This window comes from Sciurus vulgaris (genome assembly GCF_902686455.1).
Source record: "Sciurus vulgaris genome assembly, chromosome: 1".
In the NCBI taxonomy this organism is placed as follows: domain Eukaryota; kingdom Metazoa; phylum Chordata; class Mammalia; order Rodentia; family Sciuridae; genus Sciurus; species Sciurus vulgaris.
Genome location: NC_136461.1, coordinates 185,457,390 through 185,484,532, shown reverse-complemented (window position 1 = coordinate 185,484,532; position 27,143 = coordinate 185,457,390). Strand labels below are relative to the sequence as shown.

Sequence of the window (27,143 nt, the reverse complement as noted above, 5' to 3'; positions counted from 1 at the left end):
TCTTAAGGTAATGATTGAAGAAGAAAAACGATGTCTACATTTAAATATCTTTCTCCCCTTTCATTTTTAAGATTTCAATGAATAAAACTACTTTCTATTAAAACTTTTAAATCTGTGTTTTGAATGCAATTTTAGGCAAATGGGATTTTTTCCCATAGGGTTTTCTGAATTCATCATGAAAACCTGTTCAGTAAAAGAAAAGGAACCATATTTCTTTATCCCTTCTCTTTTATTATAAAAAGGATATTATGATTTATACTTCATCTCTTTTTTAAAGTCTTTAATAATTTCTTCAATATTAAGAAAATAATATGATTCATGCTAAAATAATTTTGGGATACAACAAATATTAAATTAGATAATAACAAAAATTGTCCTAATGATTATTCACTTGATTTTACTAACTTAAAAACTATTAATTACTATGAGTAGAATACTGAAAATTTGTAGATTTTTTTCTTTAGGAAACCTGTATAAGAATATGAGACATGACTGAAACATCTATTCATTAGCAATTTAAATCACATGTTGTTTTGCTGGTAAGGTTGAAAATATTCATGGTAATACAATCAACTTTTTGAAACTAATGGCGACAGCTAGAAATTGGGGTTAAATTTAATTTTTACTCCCCTTTCTCAGGCATATTTGTTAATAGGTTTACTTGGATGCCCAATAGCAGTAATTGCTTTATAAGAGTAGACTCAATTGAATATGACTACTGCCTGAAAAGAAAATAGTAAATAAATCAAAATTGTGTATTAATGTGTGATTAAATAACCACAGAAATATTTCTTAATAATTTCTAAATTGAGTTTGGTTATGCTGATTTCAATTACAGTTTACTTATAAATTTGAAGATTGATTATAAACTTAAATACAATATTTTATACCTATGTGATTTCATGAAATCTTATTGTCTATTATGTTATTGTTGACTTGTTATATAGTGTGTGATTTTATTCACCTATTTAGATTCTTGATTATGTTCTCTGGGAAGACAGGACATAACAGGGATATTTATGAGCAAACATTGTCTTTCAGCCTATGAAGACAGCATCATGCACTACAGAGGATGTGGTGCTGATAGCTAATGTAAATTTAAAAGGATCCTGATAGGAGAAAGTGCAGTTCCAAACAATCAAATCCTAGAATCTTATCCTGAGGACTGACCTTAAGGATTCAGTCCTTCTCATCTCATCCTTGTGGCCCCTTGTAGACACTTTTGACTTACAATTGCTGCTAGGATGTGCTTATAATTGTTTTGTTAAGTACAGTGTATTTATTCCCAACCCTCCAGCTTTTCATTGTTTTTTTTTAATTGTAAAAAATAATTGACAGTGAACACTCATATGTGAACACTCCCATGCCTCCCATCTAGATTATGCAGTAATCTAGTATTTTGTTATAATTATTTATCACAAACCTATCATCTTTCCAGTCCTTTGTCAGTCCATCAATACCTTTTCAACAATGCATTTCTAAGTAAGTTGTGGAAATCATTGCATCCATAACATATATCCTTAGCTAAAGTTCATATTATGATTCTTGTTTCCTTTTTTTTTTTTTTTTAACTGTGGCAAAATTTACATACAGTGAAATATATATACCACAAATGCGTGGTCAGACGAGTTTTGACAACTGTGTTCACCTATGTAACTAAACCACTATATAGAATTTTACCATTTCTTTAGAAAGTTTCCTTTTAATGCTCCACAATCTAAAACTCACTTCCCCCTCAACCTGAGGCAATAACTCTTTTGATGTTTTATCATCACATATTAATTTTTCCTGCTTTAATAATTTCATAGAATCCTGAATTGTACCATTTTGTGTAAGGTTTCTTTCATTCTCTTTCATCCATGTTGTTATTTTTGTAGTTTGCTCTTTTAATTCCAAATAGAATTTCGTTTTATGCATATAACATACTTGAGCTATTAGCCTGTTGGTGGACATCTGGACACTGTCCAGTTTTAGGATATTATGAATAAAATTTTTACAAACATTCCTACAAAAGTCTTTCTCTTAACATATGCATTCATTTCTCTTTGGTACTCAGAAATAGAATTCCTGGGAGAGGTCTGGTTTTCTCATGTTGTACCAGTGTATTTTTATGATGTATTGTTTGATGACTTCTGATGTTTTACACAGTTTCATGGACTTATTAGCTAGTCATGAATTTCTCTTAGGACATGGGGAAGTAACCTATACTGAATTGCATTTTTACTATGAATTATAGTTCTTAATAAATTCTAGTGGCAAGGCTTTCATCGTTACATGTTTAATGAGTATTTTCTCCTAGTCTCTGACTTTTCTATTCATTTTTAGATAATGCCTTTCAATCAGCATGAGTTTTCAATTTTGGTAAAGTCTGTCTTATTTTTTTGTTTATTTGTTTTCCTTTCTGGCTCTTGCTTTCTGGGTTCTGTTTAAGAATCCTTTCTCAACTGTAAGTCACAAGGATTTTCTGTCACATTTTCTTCTGGAAGCTTTATAGTTCAGTCTTCTATTTTTATGTATATGGTTTATATTTCTTTTTATTTTGTTGATGTCTTGTGTGGTAGGATTGCTGTTTTTTTTTTTTTTCCTCCTAGTATTATGAGTGACACTATTTACTTTTTAAAAATTATATACTATCATGTATATAAATCCTGAAAATTTCTTGTTTTACAGTTAGTTTATCAATTCTAAAAAGCAATGCCTGGTGAGTTTAAAATCAGGATTGATTGTGTACATCAATTTGGGGAGCATTGTTATCTAACAACATTGAATCATCTGATATAAATATAGCACATTTATTCATTTGTTTGTCTTCTTTAGTTTTTATTGCAATGAGAACATTTTGTATTCTTAGCATAGAGATTTTTTATGTTTATGCTAAGTTTATTACCCAGAAATTTTCACTATTGTAAGTGAACTTGTCTATTTTTAATTACATACTTCAATTGTTTGTGGCTAGTATATAAAAATATAGTTATTTAAAATTTTATCTGGTGTCTCAGAATCTTGCTAAATGCACTTATTAGTTTGTAGATCTTAAAATAGGATTTGTCATATATATGCTATGTGAGCATAGATAGTTTTACCATTTTTTTCTTAACATCAAACTATTTTTCTTCCTTTTTAATAATGTCATATTGAATAGGACAAACAGAACAATGTTAAGTACAGTTGATGATAGTAAACACCATTGCCTTGTTTCATATCAATAGAAAAACATTCATAATTTTACAAGTAAAAATTTAGGTGGAAATTATTTAGTTGTCTTTACCAGTTTAAGAATGTTTCCTTATATTTCTGATTTGCTATTAGTTTTTATATCAATATGTACTAAACTTTGCCAAATGTTTTTTCTGCACTTATTCAGATAATCAGAAAGAATATTTTTATCCTTCTTGTTGTTAATATGGTAAAGTATAGTGGTTGATTTTTCCATCTTAAACCAACTTTTAATTTGTGGATAAACTGCACATAATTGTGACGTATTGTCATTTATATATGTTATTAGATTGCTTTTCTAAAATTTTGTTAAGTTTTACATTTTTGTTTGTGAAGGACATTCTTCTGTCTCCTGACTTTTTCAAAAATTTTCTATTAGTGCTATGGTTGCCTTAAAACAAGATAGGAAAATATATGTATGTAATTTTTCCTTCTGTTTTCTAAAAGACTTTGTGTAAAATTGATGTTTTCTCTTCCTTAAGATATTAAATGGCCAGAGATATTTTTCTTATTTAAATATTTTAATTTATCAGTGTTTTATGTGGGAATGTTTTTGGTTAGTAATTCAAATACATTAATGGGAAACAACTATTCAAACTATTCATGTTTTCTATTTTGTGTCATGTTATTTTTGGTAAATTATAATTTTCAAGGACATTGTCCTTTTCTGAACTATGAAAACATATCAGCAAAAAGTTACTCAATATTCCCTTTTTTTTTTTTTTTTTTTTGGCTTTAATTGTAGTATCACTTCATTCATTCCTGTTACTGGTGAATGTGTTTTCTCCTTTTTGTGTGTAGTTAAGGTTGTTTAGTAGTTTAACAATTATGGTGCTATTTTAAAGGCAACAATTTTTAACCTAGTTAATGTTTTCTATTGTTTGTCTAGTTGTCTATTTCTTTGATTTCTGTGCTTTAAATATTTTCTTTTGTCTACTTAGTGTGTATTTTACGTTCTTTATTTTGCTCCTCTTTTCTTAAGGTGTAATTTTAAGTCACTGACTATATACCTTTTGTTTTTGTAATAAATCTTTTTTTCCACAATGAAACTCATTATTTGGTATAATTAAAATACACTAATAAAATATACATACAATAAAATTACAAAAGCTGATCACTTTCAAACTCAAATGAAGTCGACCTGATAATAATTAAGAATTTCCTTTGCTTTTTTATTTGTTATTTTTAGATCTACATGACAGAAGGGGTATTTTACAAGCATGGATATGTTTTACATGGGATAAAACATATTACATTTTTGATCCCATGCTTGTGGTTGAACATGGTGTGGAGTCACACTGGTCGTGAATTCAAATGTGGCATAGAAAAGTTATGTCTGATTCATTCGGCTGTATTTACTCTCATCCCCCATCCCTTCCTTTCATTCCCCTTTGTCTTGTCCAATGAACTTCTATAGTTCCCCTCCCTACCCTCGCTTGTTAAGGATTAGCAACCACATACCAGAGAAAACATTTGACCTTTGGATTTTTGAGACTGGTTTATTTTACTTAGTATGATATTCTTCAGTTGTATCCATTTTCCAGCAAATGACACAGTTTCATTCATTTTTATAGCTGAGTAATATTCCATTATATATATATGCCACATTTTCTTTATCCATTCATCTGTTGAAGGGCATGTAGGTTGGTTCCATAGCTTGGCTATTGTGATTTGAGTTCCTATAAACATTGATGAGTCTGTGTCACTGTAGTATGTTGACTTTAAGTCCATTAGGTACAAGCCAAGGAGTAGAATAACTCCTGGGTCAAATGGTGGTTCCATTGAAAGTTTGCTAAGGAATCTCCCAGCTGCTTTCCAGAGTGGTTGCACCAATTTTTACTCTCAACAGCAATGTATGAGTGAACTTTTCTCCCCACATCTTCACCAACATTTATTATTACTTGTATTCTTGATAATTGTTATTCTGACTAGAGTGAGATGGAATCTCAGTGTAGCTTTGCATTTCTTTAATTGCTAGAGATGTTGAAACATTTTTTCATATACTTTTTGACTTTTTTATTTCTTCTTCTGTGAAGTGTCTGTTCAGTTCCTTTGCCGATTTATTGATTAGGTTATTTTTGTGTGTGTGTTTTAAGTTTTTTAGGTTTTTGGTTTATCCTGGAGATTAATGCTCTATCTGAGGTGAAGATAGTAAAGATTTTCTACCATTCTGCAGGCTCTCTGTTGATGTTCTTGATTGTCACCTTTGATGTAAAGAAGGTTTTTAGTTTGATGCCTTCCTATTTATTGATTCTTGATTTTACTTCTTGTGCTTTAAAAGGAATCTAATTGAGGAAGTCCATTCCTAAGCAGACATGATAGAGAATTGGGCCTACTTTTTCTTCTAGTAGGTCAGGGTTTCTGCTAATGCCAAGGTCCTTGATCTAATTTGAGTTGAGTTTTGTTCAAGGTGAGGGTATAGGGGTGAAATTTCAATCTACTACATATGGATTTCCAGTTTCCTTGAAATGTCCATCAAGAAGCAAATACACTTTCTTTTTAGCAGCACATCTGTCCTTCTCTAAAATAGGCTATATCTTAGGTCACAAAACAACTCTTAGCAAATACAAAAAATTAGAGACAATATTTTGCAGTCTATCAGATCATAATGGAATGAAATTAGAAATTAAGGATAAAATTAAAAATATAAGCTACTCTAACACCTGAAGACTAAATAGTACACTATTGCATGATCAACAGATAGTAGAAGAAATCAGGGATGAAATTAAAACAGTACTTAGAGGTACATAGTGAACTGGCTGACTGGGTAAGCTGAGAGCAAAATGCCCTCACATCCTCCTTTCCAACCTTCCAACCTGCTATAGCCGGCCTGTCAATCTCCCCTGCCCCCAAATGGCAGAACTCATGGAGCTATGGAGAGCCCAGACTTTCTGGAACTTCTCTAACCTGTGTCCCCCCAGTTGAAATGTCCCCAGTTTCCAACTTTCCACAGGTTCCCTAGGCTCAGACAGGCCCAGGAAGACCTGGCTGCAAACTTACTGGATCTGCTTCCAGTTTCTGTAGGCTCTAACATGCTGCAGTCCGGACTTCTGGATTGGCTCTCCCCAAAGGATTGATAAACTTTGGTGGAGAGGTTTTTTTTTTTTTTAAATTCCCAATTAATGAGTCAAACAATCTCTGTTTCAGCTAGAGCAGACTGCCCTCTGTAATAAGAAATCTTACATCTACAAATTCTCTTGCTAAGCACTACTTTATCTGTATACCTCAAATTTTGGTGTGTTCTGTTTTCATTTTCAGACATTGATAAAGTTCATAATATCTTCTAGACCCATGTCAAAGTGTATTTTCCTTTAATTTCTAAAAGCCTAAAGTTTTGCTATGTATCTTATAGTTACCTGTATGTGATATAATTATGTTTGCATTATTTGTGACATACTTTCAAATAAACATTAAAAGTTTAGTGCAACAACATAAAACACAGTATTAAAAATATAACTTCTTGATCCTTTATAGCGGGTCACTGTGGAATTCCAGAACTCATTGTGAATGGTCAAGTCATTGGAGAAAATTATGGATACAGAGACACAGTTGTATATCAATGTAATCCTGGTTTTCGATTGATTGGATCTTCAGTGAGGATATGTCAACAGGATCACAATTGGTCTGGTCAGCTCCCATCCTGTGTGCGTAAGTAAGCATGCCAAAAGAAATGAGAGACCTCTGGTCTCATAGAATGTTCAAAGATGTTTTTACTAGGCAATATTATTTGTAATAATTACATATATAATTTATATTATTTGGTATAATTATATATGTAGTTATTTACATATATGACAACATAATGTAAACTGAATTTCTACAATCCATTCTTTTGTGCAGTTTTATAATAGTCTTTAAAGTGGGTATGTTCAGGAGTACATATAACCATCCAAAAGTAAAGTAGAAGAAAATATTAAGATATGTTATATTTATGTTTTTACATAAAGACAAAATTAAGTTCATCTCCTTAGTATTTAATATATAACATATATAAATGATTACTTATACATGGATCGAAGGTACATTCTCAACAAATTTTAAATTGTAAAAATTTTAAGTTTTTGAACAACCCTGTGCAAGTGTATCATCATTCTTATGGTATTATACTACAAAGCTTTTTACTGTGAAAAGTATATCACATAAATGTTTTCTAATAGGGTGTACTTGTGCTGTAGATATCACATCAAATTGTGTCCCAGTGAAGTACAATGAGTGAGAAAAATATAAGTCAATATGAAAAACTATTGTTCTCATTTTAGTTGCACTGCTAATTTTTGAGAAAGTTCAAGTCATTTACTCTTTCTGGACTCTAATTCCTTTATTAAAAAAATAAATAGTTAAAAGTACTTATCATTATGGCCCCTTTTAGCTTCAGAGTCTATCATTTTTAAATGTATCAAAGTAATGTTTTTCGTAAGTGATTGTTTGAAATATTTTAAAAATTATTTAAAGGTTTATTTTGAAGCCACCATTTATATTATTGTAGAATTCATACAAAACTGTAACTATATGCATTTTTAGAATTATTTTAATGAAAGATCTTTGCATTTCAACAAATATGTATGTGATCTTTTAATTTAATTTAGATACTAATTGATGCATAAAATTAATTTTTAGAAAGTACTATTACATTATAACTTCTTAAAGATACCTATTGTTCTTTGTGTTTTTAATGAATTTCTTTCTATTCATAAAGTATGGATTTGTCCAGTGTGCATTTTAAACTTGTTCTTCTATTAATTTATTTACTCACTATTATTATTTATATGTTTGGAGTACATGAGTGCTTCCTACACAGAGAAAGGGAAGATATTTGGCACATGGACAAATTGCATAGGAAGGGACCAAGGTGTGAAAGAGAAAGTGGTAGTATGACTGTCAGGGTGTCAGTAGTAAGGTTAAATCTACAGACTTTTATATGCAGACATCTTAATGCATTTAAAAGTTGCTCTCACAGTATATGTCCATGTGTCACTAACCATGAATGAGATAAACCCAAATTAATTAATTTGATCGTAATCTAAGGACAAATCCCTCCATTTCGTAAGAACTGAGGTCACTTTATTGACCACTAACCTAATTCTCCTTCTTAGCTTCTACCAGAGCAATGGGCCACCTACCCACAAAGGTCCTTTATCCTGAACAAAACATTTTTACATCACCTTTTATTCCTTTTTTCTTGTGGTGCTGGGGATCAAACCCAGTTCCTCATGTATGCTGGGCCATAACTTCAACCCCTGAACACTTTTACTCTTATCTGACCCTGTCAAGGATAAGCTCTAAGTCATACTGCCTGCTGTAAATTCCAGTGCAGAGTGAGCATTTGCTTTGCTTTTGCTTTTACCCATATGGGCCTTCTAACCAGCCTCCTGTGTTTGTGCAACTCCAGTCGCATGCATTCTATATTCCCAAAGAAGAACCCAGAATCCTTTGGTCAGTTTGCTGGAGGAGATATGAACTTTACCAGGCATATTTACTTGTCCAAATTCTCTTTAGAAGTGAGAAAATTGGGAATAAAATGTTCCCATGGAATGCATTTTGTTATTGAGTGGATAAGTCAAGTCTGCTGGTTATGATACATTGTGTATTTATTATGAATACTTTTTTATAAAAATAAAAAATATGACTAATGATAACTTCCTTATATTTTCTTACTTCACCAAATTCTCAAATGAACACAGTGTTCCAGACCACTATTTATCCTTATTTTGTTACTAAAAACTATTATCCACACAATTTTTTCCTATTTATATATACAGTTACTGACATTTATTTTAAGATTCTTGTTTAGTAAATGACCATTAAATATTGTAAAGTATTTCAATTATAACATCACAGGGTAAGCCTCAGAGAAATAATATATGATACTTTTAGTGAGGATTCAGAGGAAGTATTTTATTTAATCAATGACTAACATTTATAAATTCCATCATTGTTAATTTTATATGATTAACTGAATTTTATTAGAATACTAATTTCATGGAAAATACTTTCATGTGTTGAAATAATAAGATATTAGAGCATATAGTTAGCAAGTAAAGTCACTTTTCTAAGATACACACATACACATGCATACACCACTATAGATGATTTAAAGACAGCAGTATTCTGCTTGGATCTAGCCTAGATATTTTACTTTTCATTTGTATTCAACATTGCCGACTATTATCACTGGTTTTCTTTTTGAATAATTGAGATTTTAAAATAAAACTGGCCCTCCGGGTAAAACTGGTTTCTTTATTGATAATTTTAAACAAGAATAAGATGCAGTTAAATTTCCAAATGAGTAGGTTGACATTAACAATACAGCTGAAAAATAATTGCACTTGGGTCATTTTGAAAGTACTAAAAGTGACTATGTTCTTTCACTGTTCCCAATTATGAAATAGTATTACGGGACTTGTATGATTAATAGAGTGAGATGATGCAGTAAAACAGTTCATAGAAATACGGAGTGTTTGGGGAAAGCCAGCACTACATAAAATTTATAGTAGGACCATAACATTAAAAGTATCTAAATAATTCATTTGAGAGCATTATTTCCAAGTAAAATTGTATTAGATTGTCAAGTATCAATGATGAAGAAAATAAACCAGTAAGATGGATTGTTTTGGAGAATGTTAATATCAGTATCTCAAAATATTAATGAAAATTCTAGTGCAACATTAATTCTAGTGCAACATTATGCATCATTTTCTGTTGTCCACATTATGTAGTTATATTAATTTACTTTTTAAGCACATTTTCACTCATCAATCTATTATTCATAAAAATTGATTGTCTAAAAACTATCAAAAGGACTATTCAAAATTAAATACAAAAATATGTCTTTGAGAACCTTCAGTTCTTAAACTTAATTCAAAAAGGAAAACTCATTCACTTTTATTCCACATTATTGTTAACTAGTTACAGAAATTTCATTAGCCAGATTTCTCTGATGTTCAGAATTCTTCCTTAAAAAAAATTAGAAAGAATAAAATAAGCACCAAGAAACTTTAAACATCTATGTACCACTTACAGAAAATTACATAATTTAAATCATTTTCTACTAATATTATATTTCTTCTTGTTATTTCTGCTATTTTTTCTTTGCATTAGTAGAAGTACTTTAAATGTATATCCATGTATGGTGATTTTTCTACTTTGCTTGAAATGACTAAGTATAATTGTGATGTGATAATAACTAAATATTCTTTGTTTTTTTCCCATCCCCAATGGAATTAGCTGTTAGCTGTGGTCACCCTGGCAGCCCAATATATGGAAGAACAAGTGGAAGTGGATTCAACTTTAATGATGTGGTAACGTTCTCTTGCAATATTGGTTATCTTATGCAAGGGCCAACAAAGGCCCAGTGCCAGGCCAACAGACAGTGGAGCCACCCTCCACCTGTATGCAAAGGTAAAAGGCTAACTTTATTCCAGTGTGGGGCATGGTGTCAATGTGTCTGTGTAAACATCGATGACACATCTGAAACAACTTGGCAGAACAATATAACGTTTTCAATTAAAAGAGCAAAAAGCTTTAATATTGACGTCATCTCATTAGCAATGCTTTCCTCTTTCTTAAATTGTTAACTGTTATTTTTGAAAGTTAAAACTGGAAGATTATACTTCTGCTCAGCTTTATTATCTTATACCTATTTGTGATATTGTATAAGAAGTCTTTAAGATTTTTTTTTTATTTGCAATTTGTTTAATAATTAATGAAATTTAGTTTTGGCATGTTTGAGAAAACAATTTTGGGGGCCTGAATTACCATGATACTTGAATTCAGTCTTTATTTGTTGATTTCTATATAGAAGCAGATTAAAGAGATTTTTTTTTAGTGAGTTCATATTTTGCAATGAAATGTGAAAGACATCATATTGTCTGATAAAAATGAACATAATTATCATTTCATACATATTTAATTTCCTGAGGTTCAACAATAGCTTAAAATACATCATTCTTTAAATTTACCCCCAGCATAATTCTCATGGATTGTCTATTATTCACATAAATTCGTCAGAAAATCTTTCTCGTTTTATATTTCAATCACACAGATTTCAGTCCATTATCTAGATAGTTCATAAATTATTTTTATTTCTGGAATCTTTGTTTATTTGATTAATTTACCTCTGAAACTGCTTCTAAGTTTTTAATAGAAATTCGTGTAGTAGATAAATCCAAAAAACTCTTTAAAAATTTGTCACTTGTTTAGTGGTCAACTGTTCTGATCCTGGAATTCCAGCCAATTCCAAAAGAGAAAGTAAAATAGAACATGGAAACTTCACCTATGGTACTGTAGTATTCTATGACTGCAATCCAGGATATTTTTTATTTGGATCTTCAGTTTTGATATGTCAACCAAATGGACAGTGGGACAAACCTTTACCAGAATGTATCAGTAAGTAGATAATGTGAATTTTTCCTTGAGAAAATGCAATTAAAGCAATATGGATGTTCATTATTTATAAAATAGTTAGAACTATATATCAGAAGAAAATAAATTGCTTTATTCAACTGTTCTGAAATTATACTTCTACATGTTCTGCCAATTCAATGCCCAAATGTCATTTTTCTTTATATTAATATAATAAATATTTTTACATTTTTTATTTTGAACTTTTATAGAGCATACACTGATTTTTTCATATACTGTATTATTATCTTAAGAGGCAAATGCATTTTTATATTAATATTTCAAATTTCCATTCAAGACAAAATTTGTCTTACAGTAAGTAGCCATCAGGGTTACAGAATACTTGAGGTTTTAAACAGAGGTGTTACTTAAAGTTTATTGGTCTGAAATCTATCCTATAGAGATGCATATAAAATACTATAATTCTGTATATATATAGTTTTGAAGTCAGTTAACATTGAGCATTTTTAGTTAAATGTTGTATTAGGAGTTGTAAAATATTGAATAAAATAAATTGTAACAGAAGTGCATGTAATTCACAAGTACAGTGAGAAAAATAAATTAGGAGAAATAAATCAAAATTCCATAAAGACAGAAGTGAAAGTGAATTCTAAGGATTCAGTCAATTGACAGACCTCAAATTTAAAGAAATGGTGAAGGTTTGACATGACAGGGAATAAAAGTTTTATAAAAGGAAGGAATAGTGTGTCATGCAATCTCTGTGCATATAATTTTTGGTTATGCTAAACTGTTCAATTATAAAACTATACCCTGATCATGTTTTAATCAGAGACATTTCCTTTATATTCATCAGATAGACTTTTATGAAAATTTATAATAATGCTCATACAGTAATGAAGAAGCAAAAAGTTTTGCTGTGTCTGTAAAATTTTAGTTCTGTGTAAATAATTCAGTAAATGGGCCTGCTGATTAAAATTTATTTGATTTCTTTTAGCAAACTAGTCTAATTGTTTGAATAATGCACTTACTTGGTCTCATGTAGCTGCATCATCACATTTTTTTTTAGAAGACATGTAAACCAGTGATCTCTCATATACTGGTTTTTTTTTTTTTTTTTTTTTTTTTTTTTAAAGCAAAGCATTATTTATTTGTTTTCTTTCCAATATTTCTATTTCCATGGTATTGTGGCCAAAGACTGGGCTTTGACTTCAGATCACCTTGTTTCAAGCTGTGCCTGTTTGCTCACTTCTTTTATTTTTTTTTTTTATTGTAAACAAATGGGATACATGTTTGTCTGTTTGTACATGGGTTAAAGGCATACCATTTGTATAATCATAAATTTATATATGGTAATGTTGTTTGATTCATTCTATTATTTTTTCCCTTCCCCCCACCCCTCCCACCCTTCTTTTCCCTCTAAACAGTCCTTTCTTCCTCCATTCTTGCCCCCCTCCCTAACCCTAACCCTAACCCTAACCCTAACTCCTCCCACCCTCCCCCTTATGTGTCATCATCCACTTATCAGCGAGATCATTCGTCCTTTAGTTTTTTGAGATTGGCTTATCTCACTTAGCATGATGGTCTCCAATTTCATCCATTTGCCTGCAAATGCCATAATTTTGTCGTTCTTTATGGCATAGTAATATTCCACTGTATATATATACCATAGTTTCTTTATCCACTCATCAGTTGAAGGACATCTAGGTTGGTTCCACAATCTGGCTATTGTGAATTGAGCAGCTATGAACACTGATGTGGCTGTATCTCTGTAGGATGCTGATTTTAAGTCCTTTGGGTATAGGCCAAGGAGTGGGATAGCTGGGTCAAATGGTGGTTCCATTCCAAGTTTTCTAAGGAATCTCCAAACCGCTTTCCAGAGTGGCTGCACTAATTTGCAGCCCCACCAGCAATGTATGAGTGTACCTTTCTCCCCATATCCTCGCCAACACCTATTGTTGCTTGTATTTTTGATAATCGTCATTCTAACTGGGGTGAGATGGAATCTTAGGGTGGTTTTGATTTGCATTTCTCTTATTACTAGAGATGTTGAACATTTTTTCATATATCTGTTGATTGCTTGTACATCTTCTTCTGTGAAGTGTCTGTTCATTTCCTTAGCCCATTTGTTGATTGGATTATTTGTATTCTTGGTGTAGAGTTTTTTGAGTTCTTTATAGATTCTGGAGATTAGTGCTCTATCTGAAGTATGATTGGCAAAGATATTCTCCCACTCTGTAGGCTCTTTCTTCACATTGCTGATAGTTTCCTTTGCTGAGAGAAAGCTTTTTAGTTTGAATCTATCCCAGTTATTGATTCTTGCTTTTATTTCTTGTGCTATGGGAGTCCTGTTGAGGAAGTCTGGTCCTAGGCCGACATGTTGAAGATCTGGACCTACTTTTTCTTCTATAATCTGCAGAGTCTCTGGTCTGATTCCAAGGTCCTTAATGCATTTTGAGTTGAGTTTTGTGCAGGGTGAGAGATATGGGTTTAGTTTCATTCTGTTGCATATGAATTTCCAGTTTTCGCAGCACCATTTGTTGAAGAGGCTATCTTTTCTCCATTGCATATTTTTGGCCCCTTTGTCTAGTATTAGAAAGTTGTATTTATTTGGGTTTGTGTCCATGTCCTCTATTCTGTACCATTGATCTACCTGTCTATTTTGGTACCAATACCATGCCGTCTTTGTTACTATTGCTTTGTAATAAAGTTGAAGTTCGGGTATTGCGATACCCCCTGCTTCATTTTTCCTGCGAAGGATTGCTTTAGCTATTCTGGGTTTCTTATTCTTCCAGATGAGTTTCATGATTGCTTGCTCTATTTCTGTAAGGTACATCATTGGGATTTTAATTGGAATTGCATTGAATCTGTATAGCACTTTTGGTAGTATGGCCATTTTGACAATATTAATTCTGCCTATCCAAGAACATGGGAGATCTTTCCATCTTCTAAGGTTTTCTTCGATTTCTTTCTTTAGTGTTCTGTAGTTCTCATTGTAGAGGTCTTTCACCTCTTTTGTGAGATTGATTCCCAAGTATTTTATTTTTTTCGATGCTTTCGTGAATGGGGTAGTTTTCATAATTTCTCTTTCTGAGGATTCATCACTTATGTATAAAAATGCATTGGATTTGTGAGCATTGATCTTGTAACCTGCTACATTACTGAATTCACTTATGAGTTCTAAAAGTTTTCTGGTGGAATTTCCTGGTTCCTCTAAGTATATAATCATATCATCCACAAATATGGATAGTTTGAGTTCTTCTTTTCCTATTCGTATTCCTTTAATTTCTTTGGTCTGTCTAATTGCTCTGGCTAGCATTTCAAGTACGATGTTGAATAGAAGTAGTGAAAGAGGGCATCCCTGCCTTATTCCAGTTTATAGGGGGAATGCTTTCAGTTTTTCACCATTTAGAATGATATTAGCCATGGGCTTATCATAGATGGCCTTTATAATGTTAAGGAATGTTCCCACTATCCCTATATTTTCTAGTGTTTTGAGCATGAAAGGGTGCTGTATTTTATCAAATGCTTTTTCTGCATCTATTGAAATAATCATGTGATTCTTAACTTTAAGTCTATTGATATGGTGAATTACATTTATTGATTTCCAGATGTTGAACCAAACTTGCATCCCTGGGATAAAACCCACTTGATCGTGGTGCACTATCTTTGTAATATATTTTTGTATGCGATTTGCCAAAATTTTGTTGAGAATTTTTGGGTCAATGTTCATTAATGATATTCGTCTGAAATTTTCTTTCCTTGATGTGTCTCTGTCTGGTTTAGGTATCAGGGTAATATTGGTTTCATAGAATGAGTTTGGGAGGGTTCCCTCCTCTTCTATTTCATGGAATACTTTGAGAAGTATTGGAATGAGCTCTTCTTTAAATGTTTTGTAGAACTTGGTTGAGAACCCATCTGGTCCTGGACTTTTCCTTGTTGGTAGGCTTTTGATGACTTCTTCTACTTCATTACTTGAAATTGGTCTATTTAAATTGTGTATGTCCTCCTCGTTCAATTTAGGCAATTCATATGTCTCTAGAAACCTGTTGATGTCTTTGATATTTTCTATTTTGTTGGAATATAGATTTTCAAAATAGCTTCTAATTATGTTTTGTATTTCACTCCTGTCTGTTGTGATATTTCCTTGTTCATTCCGAATTTTAGTGATTTGGGTTTTCTCTCATCTTCTCTTTGTTAGAGTGGTTAAGGGTTTATCAATTTTGTTTATTTTTTCAAAGAACCAACTATTTATTTTGTCAATTTTTTGTATTATTTCTTTTGTTTCAATTTCGTTAATTTCAGCTCTGAGTTTAACTATTTCCTGTCTTCTACTACTTTTGGTGTTGGTCTGTTCTTCTTTTTCTAGGGCTTTGAGCTGTAGTGTTAGGTCGTTTATTTGTTGATTTTTACTTGTTTTATTGAATGCGCTCCATGAAATAAATTTTCCTCTAAGTACTGCTTTCATAGTGTCCCAAAGATTTTGATATGATGTTTCTTTGTTCTCATTTACCTCTAAGAATTTTTTAATTTCCTTCCTAATATCTTCTGTTATCCATTCATCATATAATAGCATATTGTTTAATCTCCAGGTGTTGGAGTAGCTTCTGTTTTTTACTCTTTCATTTATTTCTAATTTCAATCCATTATGATCTGATAGAATACAAGGTAGTGTCTCTATCTTCTTGTATTTGCTTACATTACCTTTGTGGCATAATATATGGTCTATTTTAGAGAAGGATCCATGTGCTGCTGAGAAGAAAGTGTATTCGCTCATCGTTGGATGGTATATTCTATAAATGTCTGTTAAGTCTAAATTATTGATTGTGTTATTGAGATCTATGGTTTCTTTGTTCAATTTTTGTTTGGAAGATCTGTCCAGTGGTGAGAGAGGTATGTTAAAATCACCTAGTATTATTGTGTTATGGTCTATTTGGTTATTTGGTTTCTGAAATTGAGAAGGATTTGTTTGACATACATGGATGAGCCACTGTTTGGGGCATAGATGTTTATGATTGTTATTCTTGCTGATTTGTGATTCCCTTAAGCAATATGTAATGTCCTTCTTTGTCCCTTCTGACTAACTTTGACTTGAAGTCCACATTATCTGAAATGAGGATGGATACCCCAGCTTTTTTGCTGATTCCATGCGCATGGTATGTTTTTCCCCATCCTTTCACCTTTAGTCTATGGGTATCTCTTTCTATGAGGTGAGTCTCTTGCAGGCAACATATTGTTGGATCTTTCTTTTTGATCCAATCTGCCAGTCTATGTCTTTTGATTGATGAGTTCAGGCCATTAATATTCAGGGTTATTATTGAGATATGATTTGGTTTCCCGGTCATTTGGCTCATTTTATCTATTTATTTATTTATTTTGACACGACTTGGTTCTTCCTTTATTTGATAATTCCTTTAAGATAGTTCCTCCCATTGCTGATTTGCTTCTTTGTTTTTCATCTCTTCCTCATGGAATATTTTGCTGAGAATGTTCTGCAATCCTGGCTTTCTTTTTGTAAATTCTTTTAGCTTTTGTTTATCATGGAAGGATTTTATGTCATCATCAAATTTGAAGGTAAATTTTGCTGGGTATAAGATTCTTGGTTGGCATCCATTTTCTTTCAGGGATTGAAAAATGTTGTTCCAGGCCCTTCTAGCTTTAGGGTCTGGATTGAAAAATCTGCTGATATCCATATTGGTTTTCCCCTGAATGTAATTTGATTCCTCTCTCTTGCAGCCTTTACAATTCTGTCTTTATTTTGTATGTTAGGTATTTTCATTATAATGTGCCTTGGTTTCGGTCTGTTTTAATTTTGTATATTTGGAGTCCTATAAGCCTCTTGTACTTGATCTTCCATTTCATTCTTCAGATTTGGGAAATTTTCTGATAGTCTTTCATTGAATAGATTGTTCATTCCTTTGGCCTTCCTCAATCCCAGTAATTCTTAAATTTGGCCTTTTCATGATATCCCATAGTTCTTGGAGATTCTGTTCATGATTTCTTACCATCTTCTCTGTTTGGTCCACTTTGTTTTCAAGGTTAAATATTTTGTCTTCAATATCTAAGGTTCTGTCTTCCAGGTGTTCTATCCTATTGGTTATGCTTTCTATGGAGTTCTTAATTTGGTTTATTGTTTCCTTCATTTCAAGGATTTCTGTTTGTTTTTTTTTCAATATCTCTAACTCTTTATTGAAATGATCTTTTGCTTCTTGTATTTGCTCTTTTAACTGTCGATTGGTGCGATCATTCAGTGCCTGCATTTGCTCTTGCATCTCGTCATTTGCTTCCCTGATCATTTTAATTATGTACATTCTGAACTCCCTTTCTGTCATTTCTTCTGCCATGCTGTCGTTGGGTTTCATTGATGTAACATCTAGATTTGTTTGCAGCATTTTCTTTCCTTGTTTTCTCATATTGTTCAGGTATCAGTTGACCGCTGTGATATTGCAGATTTCCTCTATTGACTTATAATATCCCTGAAGCTTTCTAGTATATCCCTTCTTAGCCTTCAGTAGCCTGAAATCTTGGAGGAAGTTGATAATGCGGTGCTCCACAAGGAAGCTGACTCCCTAGGGGTGGTGGCCTTCCGGTGGGGTATATTCCCTTCTAGTGGGCAGATGTACCTTCACTTGCTGACGAATGGTCATCCAAAGGGGAAGTAGGATGTGGGCTGATGCATGGCCAGTTTGGGCCTGTGTCTCTGGTTTTACAGTCCTTGTGGGAGAACCTCACCAGGCCGGGAGGACTCACCCGGTGGGGAGGTCTCGCTGGTCAGTTCTCCTCCTAGAGGTTCTGTTCAATTCACAACTACCGCCTGGGCTGGGCAGCCTTCTTCTTCAATGTTCCCAGGGACCCGGACCTACCTCCTGGGCCTGGAAGCCTCGCCCTTCGCAGATGAATCTCCTTAGGCTGCCTCTCCTCAGAGAAGCTGCCTGCAGTTCTGGAGCCTTCGCTCTGCCCCTCAGTTTGTCTGTGCGGCTGTTCCACCAAGAAGCCGCCTAGGTCCTGGGACCCTGCTCTGCACCTAATCGCCTGGCTATGCGGCCCCTCCTCTGAGCAGCCACCTGGAGCCCCTTACAGTCGCTCCGAGTCCCAGTGACCCGCCACACGCCTCTTCCTCCGGCAGCCACCTGGTGTTCTGTGCGGTGGCTCTAAGTCCAAGTGACCCACCGCGCACCTCCTTCTCCACCAGGCAGTCACCCAGAGATCTGGTGCATTCGTCACGAGTCCCAGGAACTCACTGTGCACCTCCGCGTCCCGACTGCCACCCGTAGCCCTGGTACAGTCACTCTGAGCCCAAGCACCCTGCTGCGCTCCTCCTCCTTCAGACAACTCCCCTGTGTTTAGGAGCTGTTGCTCTGAGTCCAAACCACTCACCACGCTGCTCCTCCGGATAGCCGCCCGGAGCCCTGGTGCAGCTGCTCCAAGTCCAAGTGACATGCCGAGCCCATGCTTCTCCTTCTCCTCTGGGCAGCCCCTGGTTTTCAGGAGTGGTCACTTTCAGTCCAAACAGCTCACTGCGCACTCCCTTCTTTGGGCAGCCTCCCAAAGCCCCGGTGGGTTGCTCCGAGTCCCAGTGCTGTGCTGAGCGGCCTCCTCTCTGATGCTCCCAGTTGTCCGCGTTCACTGCTCCAGCGGGGGGGAGGGGTGTCTCACCAGGCAGCTCTATTCACAAAGATCCCTGCGTTCAGGGCTACCGCCCCATCCGGGATGCCTCCCCAATGGGAGAGACTCACCCGGCTGCTTTGAGTTGGTCCCAAGTCTCTCTATATCTCCTCTTCTTGAGTCCTGAGTCCTGGAACAACATGAAACTCAGCCACCCTCTAGTCCGCCATCTTGAATCCCTCTCATATACTTTTTGCTTTTTCATTTTGTAGACCACTCCCTAATAGTGTGCTAAGTACTCAAATGTATTATTAAGTTTATGTCTCCTTAAGTGTTGTTTGATACTCCAGATATATATGACACTGTATATTTTTCCAAGTCTGGTTAACAGGGACATACGTTAATTTTCCAAGTAACCTTTAGTTATAAGGAATATTCCACCATCTGTTGACTTCAGATATTGCTATGCCAAGCAGAATTTTAGATGACAAGCCACTGAATGTTTTCTTTGTACAGCATTCCTGGAATGAAATGATTCTGAACTATAAGTTAGATTGTGGTTCACAGATCTGTCTTCACTCCATCTCCTTTGCTTCCAAAATACTTTCATTTTAATCTGTTTGGGCTCATTTTGAATCCTACAGGGCTTTCTATGTCCTTGTTTGCCAATCTACATCACTCCTTTCCTGAATATTTGCCTCCTTGTCCAGCTGCATATACACTTCAAATGCATGCACATATGTACTCAGGCCATAAATTCAGACTTGTACTAACCCTTCAAATATTTTAATGCTTATGTATTTTATAAGTTTCTATTAAACTCATGCTTAAGATGACTGGGTTAACACAGTAGCTCCCATAACTGCAAACTCCATTTTATATTTAAAAAGTCAACTTTCACAGAGGTAGAGGTTTGTTTTCTGTAGGTTTTAGATGTTTGAGTAGAAAATTTGTCCCTGAATTATTTTATAAACAAGTTGGTTCAGGTTGTTCGATAGGAGATATAAAAAAATTTTATATTCAATAATTATGTATTGTAGTGATTGACTGTGGACACCCTGGCGTTCCTCCTAATGCTGTCCTGTCTGGCGAGAAGTATACTTTTGGGTCTACCGTTCACTATTCCTGCACAGGAAAGCGTTCCCTTCTAGGCCAGTCATCAAGGACTTGCCAGTTAAATGGGCATTGGAGTGGATCACAACCTCACTGTTCAGGTACCACTGGGAAAATTGGACGATCTGTGTCAGAAATTACATTATGATGATGATGATGATGATGAATCGCTATACAAAATAATCTAAAACATAATACATTTCTCTTAAAAATTTCATGAGATAAACTGAAAGGTTGCTTATATGTGTACTGGAATATTTCTAAGAAATGTAAATTTAGAGGCAAATTTACACCAATTTTCCAGATGATAAATTACAGGTGTAATTTAAAAGGTGAACTCTTTTGTGCCTGATGTAAAGGATTATGAGGTTTTCAGATGTGTTAAGTGCTATTGTTCATAAAAATAGTGAAATTGCTCAAGCTAAAGTAGCTATTCCATTTAGCAGATATCAAATATAATTTTCCTCAGAAGGCAATGTTTTATTGTGATTTCTAGTCGTAGTTCAACTCTGTTCTACTTTTACAATTGATTACTTAATGGAAAAATTTAAAAATAAATTCTTAAAGACTTTTAATTAAATGAACCTAATAAGCCTTATGAAAACTATCCTAACTATCTACATTACTGGACAATGTACAACTCTTGAGTTCATAAACCTTAGTCATCATCTTCAAAGGAAAAAATAGTAAAGCTTTTTAATTTCATAATCTCTTCACAGAGTATTTGATTAATCTTTCCAAAGATGTTTTTACCTACTGCTTTTCTTTGAAAACTTTTAAATTTCTTTATTCATCATCTAGATATTTTGATTATTTTTTGCCTTTTCTTTTTACTTATATACTGTACATCGTCTTTATATAATTTTATTTCTTTATGGGGAGATCATGCCGATAACTCATCAGTAGTTGTCTTACATTATATTCCCTTTAGACATAAAAGTTGTGATTTGGTTACTAGGTGTACAGATCTTACAACTACTGGTTAATCTTTATAAAGTGATTGCCTAGGATTTCAAATTAACCTACATATTTAAAAATTATGTTTAATAAATCTATAAAACTGATTTTCATGAGACTTAAAGACCAAGAAACCTATTGTGAAATTAATTCTCAGATAATTGATTTTATATATATATACACACACACACACCATTTGTGTGTTAAGAATGTGCTACCAAATTGAAAAAAAATAAATTTATTCATAGATTTTTGAAAGTGAAATGCAGATCATACAATTTTGTGTGTTTATTAATATTACATCACATGAAAATAAGGAGGTTTAAAGATGCCAAATACATAGACCATGTCAAGCAGACATCTAGAAAGACAACATTTTCAATACTTACGTATTAACTGCTCTCTCTCTCTCTCTCTCTCTCTCTCTCTCTCTCTCTTCTCTCTTCTCTTTCTCCCCATCTCTCACTCAACATGTAGTAAGACAGTTTGACTAGAATTATTTAGGAATTTAGGATGTGATCGAGGCACTGAGTAAATTCCTAAGACACTGAGTAGACAGTAAATTCTTAAAATAGAATTAATATCTAGTCATGAACAAAATACTTATTAGCAATCTAAGCGCAGTTTCAAATTTTTGGTTGCATATAGAATTTATTTTTATGTATTATTACATGAGAAATGTGCAGTTTATCCATCCTTGGTAGTGAAAATTAGGGGGATAAATTTTAGCTAGTAGGAAGAACTGTACCATAATATTTATGTTCCCTAGGACACCACAGTGCTAGATTAACAGCAAAAAGATTATCAGTAATTAGTAAATTCAGAGAAGGAAAATGTAAATTACTAAATCCAGTTTTCAATTTTAGTCTTACATAAGCATACTGTCATTTCAATCTATAGGACTGTCTGCTCTAAATTTTCCATTAGGTTGGTTATTAACTAGGTTCTAGAATTACTAATGAAATGTCTGTAACCTACTTAATGTCTCCAAATATCATTGATAAGGATAATAATACCATACTCCACAACCATTTTCTTTTCACTTAGGTTTTTGCCTTATGCCTAGATTCAGTTAGGAAATAGAAGTATTATTTTACTCTGTCAAGTTATGTTCAAACACAGCATGCTCGAAAACAAATGCATACTATACTGTTGGCCTAAATGGAGAACTTAATAAATGTTTATTGAAGTAAATTAACTTGAACTTTACTGCATTGCAGGTGATGCCACTGGTACTTGTGGGGATCCAGGGACTCCTGGTCATGGTTCAAGACAAGAAAGTGATTTCAGAACTAAAAGTATTGTACGTTTTGCTTGTGATACTGGTTATATCCTTCATGGCTCAGAAGAAAGAACATGTTTAGCCAATGGTAGTTGGACTGGAAGGCAGCCAGAATGCAAAGGTAATCTCAAGCAGACAAGGAGTATATTGTGAGTGCCGAAATTTAATGTATATCCAAATTCAATTGAATACTATTAAGGAAACTACTTGTACTGCCCTGCCCTCAACTGCGAAATAAAAACAGTAGTATTTTTGGTTCTACAGATGCCATCCTCTAATTGCACAATTTATATTATTCTCTTTGTTCATTTATGTACAAATATTATTCACAACATAGCAAACATTTAGATTGTAAAGGTAAAGCAAATACTTGTTAAAAGTGTTTAATTTCATTTTCATTATCTACAATATAGCAGTAGGAAGAAATAGGTGGTTTTACATGAAAGTTACCTCAGTATCTGTTTTAACTTCCAAGTTTGTAGAAGTTTATATATATACATATATGTGCATATAAATATATATATATATGTTTTATACCTAAGCATAAGTAAATTTTTTAAATTGTGGAATACAACTATAGGTTACTAGAATTCATAACATTTTGGTCATTTTAGTAAAATGGGTGATTGTTCTTACTGACTCAGAATTAACAAAATTAAATTTTTACAAGATTGACTAAAAAATAAAATGTTGGAAAATTATCCTTGTTATTTATATTATCCATTTTGTGATTGTTTTATTTGAAAAACTAAACTTGCAAAATTATTTAAAATTTTACTTATATCATACCGGACTTATTTGTTTATAAATAGCAAATAATTCCCAATAGAGTATTCTTGAGTTTTTTGATTGACTGAATTATAAAAAATAATTTTCACTATTTTAAAAATTAGTATCCATATTCTTGGAAAGATAGTTATCTTTTTAAACAAGATCAATTCTAATAATCTTGAGACTTGCAACTCAATTGATATAAGGAAAGGAGTTAGAAAATGTAGTTGTTGAGAAAAATAGAGTAAGGTAGACTAAACTGTTAATTTCTCAAAATTATTTTCTGAAGGCAGATTATAATGATGTGGTCATTGTATCTCCTACATTATACATAAGTGATATCTAAGTTGGTTCTTTTTCTTTTCTTTTCTTTTTTTCTTTTTTTGGAACCAGGGATTGAAATCAGGGACACTCAACCACTGAGCCACATCCCCAGCCCTATTTTGTATTTTATTTAGAGACAGGGTCTCACTGAGTTGCTTAGCACCATGCTTTTGCTAAGGATGGCTTTGAACTTGCAATTCTCCTACCTCAACGTCCTGAGCTGCTGGGATTACAAATGTGCGTCATTGCACCTGGACTTAAATCAGTACATTTTAAAGCTGTCCTACAAAATACTTTATAGGTGAAATGCAGATTGCTAGATTTTGGTTTACATGTGCACTATGGTTACTAGTAAAACTATCAACCATAGCAGATATAATGGTTAATTCTTATCTCATAAACAGAGCTCATACATGTCACTTAAAAAACAGATTTTAGTAGATGAATGGACAAAGTACATGAGCAAAAAATACATAAAAGGAAAACTTACTAAGCTATAGAAAAAAATTCACAGAACCACTAATCAGAAAATTCTGATTATTCATCAAGACAGAATTGTCACTTATTATTAAAATGGCAATGTGAAATTCTGGTGGGTGCAGCGAAACTAGAACTTTAAAACTTATCAAAATGATTTCTATATTTTGAAAAGTTTGTCAGAAATACATAAATAGTAATATGTATATCTATAGTTTGATTTATTATTCCACTTCTGAGGAATTTCTCCTTAAAAAAATTAAAATTAGTAAAGAAAGCATATAATCATGAAATAGCAGTTCACTCTTTCTGATTATTTGTAATTCCAATCTAGGAAGATATTATATAAATAATTGTTTATTTATATACTTCAATAGTGCATAATCTTCAAAATATTAAAATATAGTCTATGAAGCAGTATGAGAAAATATACATCATATAAATGTTAGCAAATAATAAAATTAGAATTATGTACTTTATTAGAACAATGGAAAATATTATTCAAGAGGGAAATTATTAAAAGGACACAAAATAATAAACAGTTTTGAAACTAGTAGTATTTTTATTCTTTATTCCAAATGTTTTGGAGTATTGTTATGTTACTCTATAATAAAATATAAAAGCTGTTACAGAATATGAAGGGTAAAGTACATGTAAAATAAAAATATTAAATGACATTATAATTACTTAATTCATGAACTGAGAAGTACAAACATAAAGAATGTAGCGTTTTTGATAAACTGTCCAGTTTTTAAAAAGTGATAACAAATGGTATTGTATAAGATGTGTGAAAATAGCAAAATAGTATACTGTTACAAGTGGCATAGTATCATATTTTGAGTTACTCTACAGCAGTATACTTTAAACAATTTTAAAGAATTTATAAAAATTAAAATGAACCAGTGATTCTACTATCAGACTTTTTTTAAAAAACAGGAGCAATGTAAAGAGTTGTATATATGCTAGATTATAGCCTAGCCAAAATGATAGAAAAGCAAAACAGAATTAAACAAAATTAATGTTTATCAATAGGAGGTTGGGTAAATTATGAATATATACACAAGAAAAAGCACACAGTTACTAAACTTTGTGATAGAAGATTCCCTAAGTATAGTGTTAAGAAAAAAAAATAAGGCATATGGTTATAGAATGCCTAATATGATTCTACATTTAAAATGGTGGTATGTCACTATTGTGTACTCTGTGCCTAACCCAGTGCTTGAAATAAATATTAAAATAATAAATATTCCTATTAATAAATATACACATATATGCATATATAAACATCTTATCAGGGATTATCCCTTTGGGATGGACTTACAAGTGATCTTTACTTTCTTCCTTATATTTTCACTTATTTTTGGACATATTATAAATGACTATTCATTATTTTGTTAAAAATTATTCTGTTACTACAAAACAAAAATGGTCTCTAGTAACAAGAGAAAGTTAAACATATAAAATATACTTTATATAAAGCATCTGACACAACAAATAGCCAATTGGCAAACATATTAAAGCTTGTCACTAGATTGAATATGATCCAATGCTTTCACATACATTATCAAGAATCCTTGCTAGGAATTTATACAGGATGGATGATCTTTCATTAATAGCTGTATGACATTGGACAAGTTACCTATCCTCTCTGTGCTGCAATTCTCTAACAAGGAATGGTGTTCATGTTAACACTAACCCATTCATTGTTGTGAGAATTAAATTATATTAGATAAATTGGGATTGTCACATGATAAGTGCTCAATGAATATCAACTATCACTTTTGTTAAGTCAACTGACTGCTGGGAAATGACTTTTATAAGGAAGGATGGTTTTGTCAGATAGTGCTGAATGTAATTACAGCATTATTCACAGAAAATGAAAAAATACTCTTTTCCCAAATGTCAGTTTTACAGAGGTACTTGCTGCTTCTCTGTTTCCAACAAACTACCAGTCTTCCCTCATCATAAATGTTCCTCTTATCTTTTTTCATCTTAATTTAATTTTGATTTTATTTATTTCAATAAAAAAACATTTTTGGATAAGAGAAATTTGTGTATTAGGTGTGGGGAAATTAAAGACGGGAAAGTAGGAATGAGAGTATTATTTGACTATTAACTGATACTGCCATGACTAGAGATTCTTGGTTTTCTGTGCAGAAATGTGAGTGGGCCTGGCTCCCTGTTTCAAACAGTAAACCACATGACATTTTAAAAAAAGGATAAGATGTAGTCAAATACTTCCTACATTATGTCAAGGTTAATTACCCATGACAAATATATATGACCAGAGTTTAATCTTGGAAGAGAATGAGTATGCTTGACAAGTTAAAATGTCTGCTATATCATAGATTTTGCTGAAAATAATATCTAGAGTTTGATTTTTGTATTTGTATGTAAAATGTGAAGGTTCTTGTCTGTGCATATATACACATACACCCAGCACCACTCAGTAACAGGAAAATTGAAATATTTGAGATGAAGCACAAGATATGGATGACACATTCTGAAATTATAATCCTACTTTATATGCTACAGATAGTCTTAAGTTCTTAAAGGTATTACAATGACTTCTGATATTACAACAAAATTCAGTATTACATTTGCTGTAGGATTGCTTTTAAGATACTTTAAAAATTCCCTTGGTTTTGATGGCAAATCTTTAAACATATTATATAATACTTAATCATTAATAGGAATTTTCATTTGATATTACTGCTTAGGGTATATTGAAAACAATATAAACTACTATTAGAATTCAGTTTTTTTAACTGGTTTTTTTTTTTGTGCTTTGTGGTACATAAATAAAGATTATAACATTTTAATGCAAATCAGTTATATTTTAAATTGTATTTATTTTTTCTCTAAGAAGTACACATATAATAATTATCACATCTTATTATTTTTAAATATATTTCAATTTTACATGAATAGCTTTTTAGGCAGACTCTTCAAATCCTTCTCTGAAAGACTTTGTGGTACCTGAAGACAATAATCTTTGAGTAGTTGCTTTAATTTGTAAAGTTTTTACTGAAGCTACTAA

At 32.6% G+C, this 27,143-nt stretch overlaps 1 protein-coding gene across 2 annotated transcripts in view; it reads left to right on the top strand.

The window, feature by feature from the left end:
• The window catches only part of CSMD3 (CUB and Sushi multiple domains 3), a 1,211,679-nt gene that overhangs the window by 1,147,555 nt on the left and 36,981 nt on the right, over positions 1-27,143 (top strand). For both annotated transcript variants that reach the window (XM_079134049.1, XM_079134050.1), the window contains 5 exons: positions 6,691-6,864; positions 10,441-10,614; positions 11,416-11,601; positions 20,220-20,393; positions 22,470-22,652. In XM_079134049.1, the coding sequence (XP_078990175.1) occupies positions 6,691-6,864; positions 10,441-10,614; positions 11,416-11,601; positions 20,220-20,393; positions 22,470-22,652 (891 nt within the window). The remainder of the gene's footprint in view (positions 1-6,690; positions 6,865-10,440; positions 10,615-11,415; positions 11,602-20,219; positions 20,394-22,469; positions 22,653-27,143) is intronic.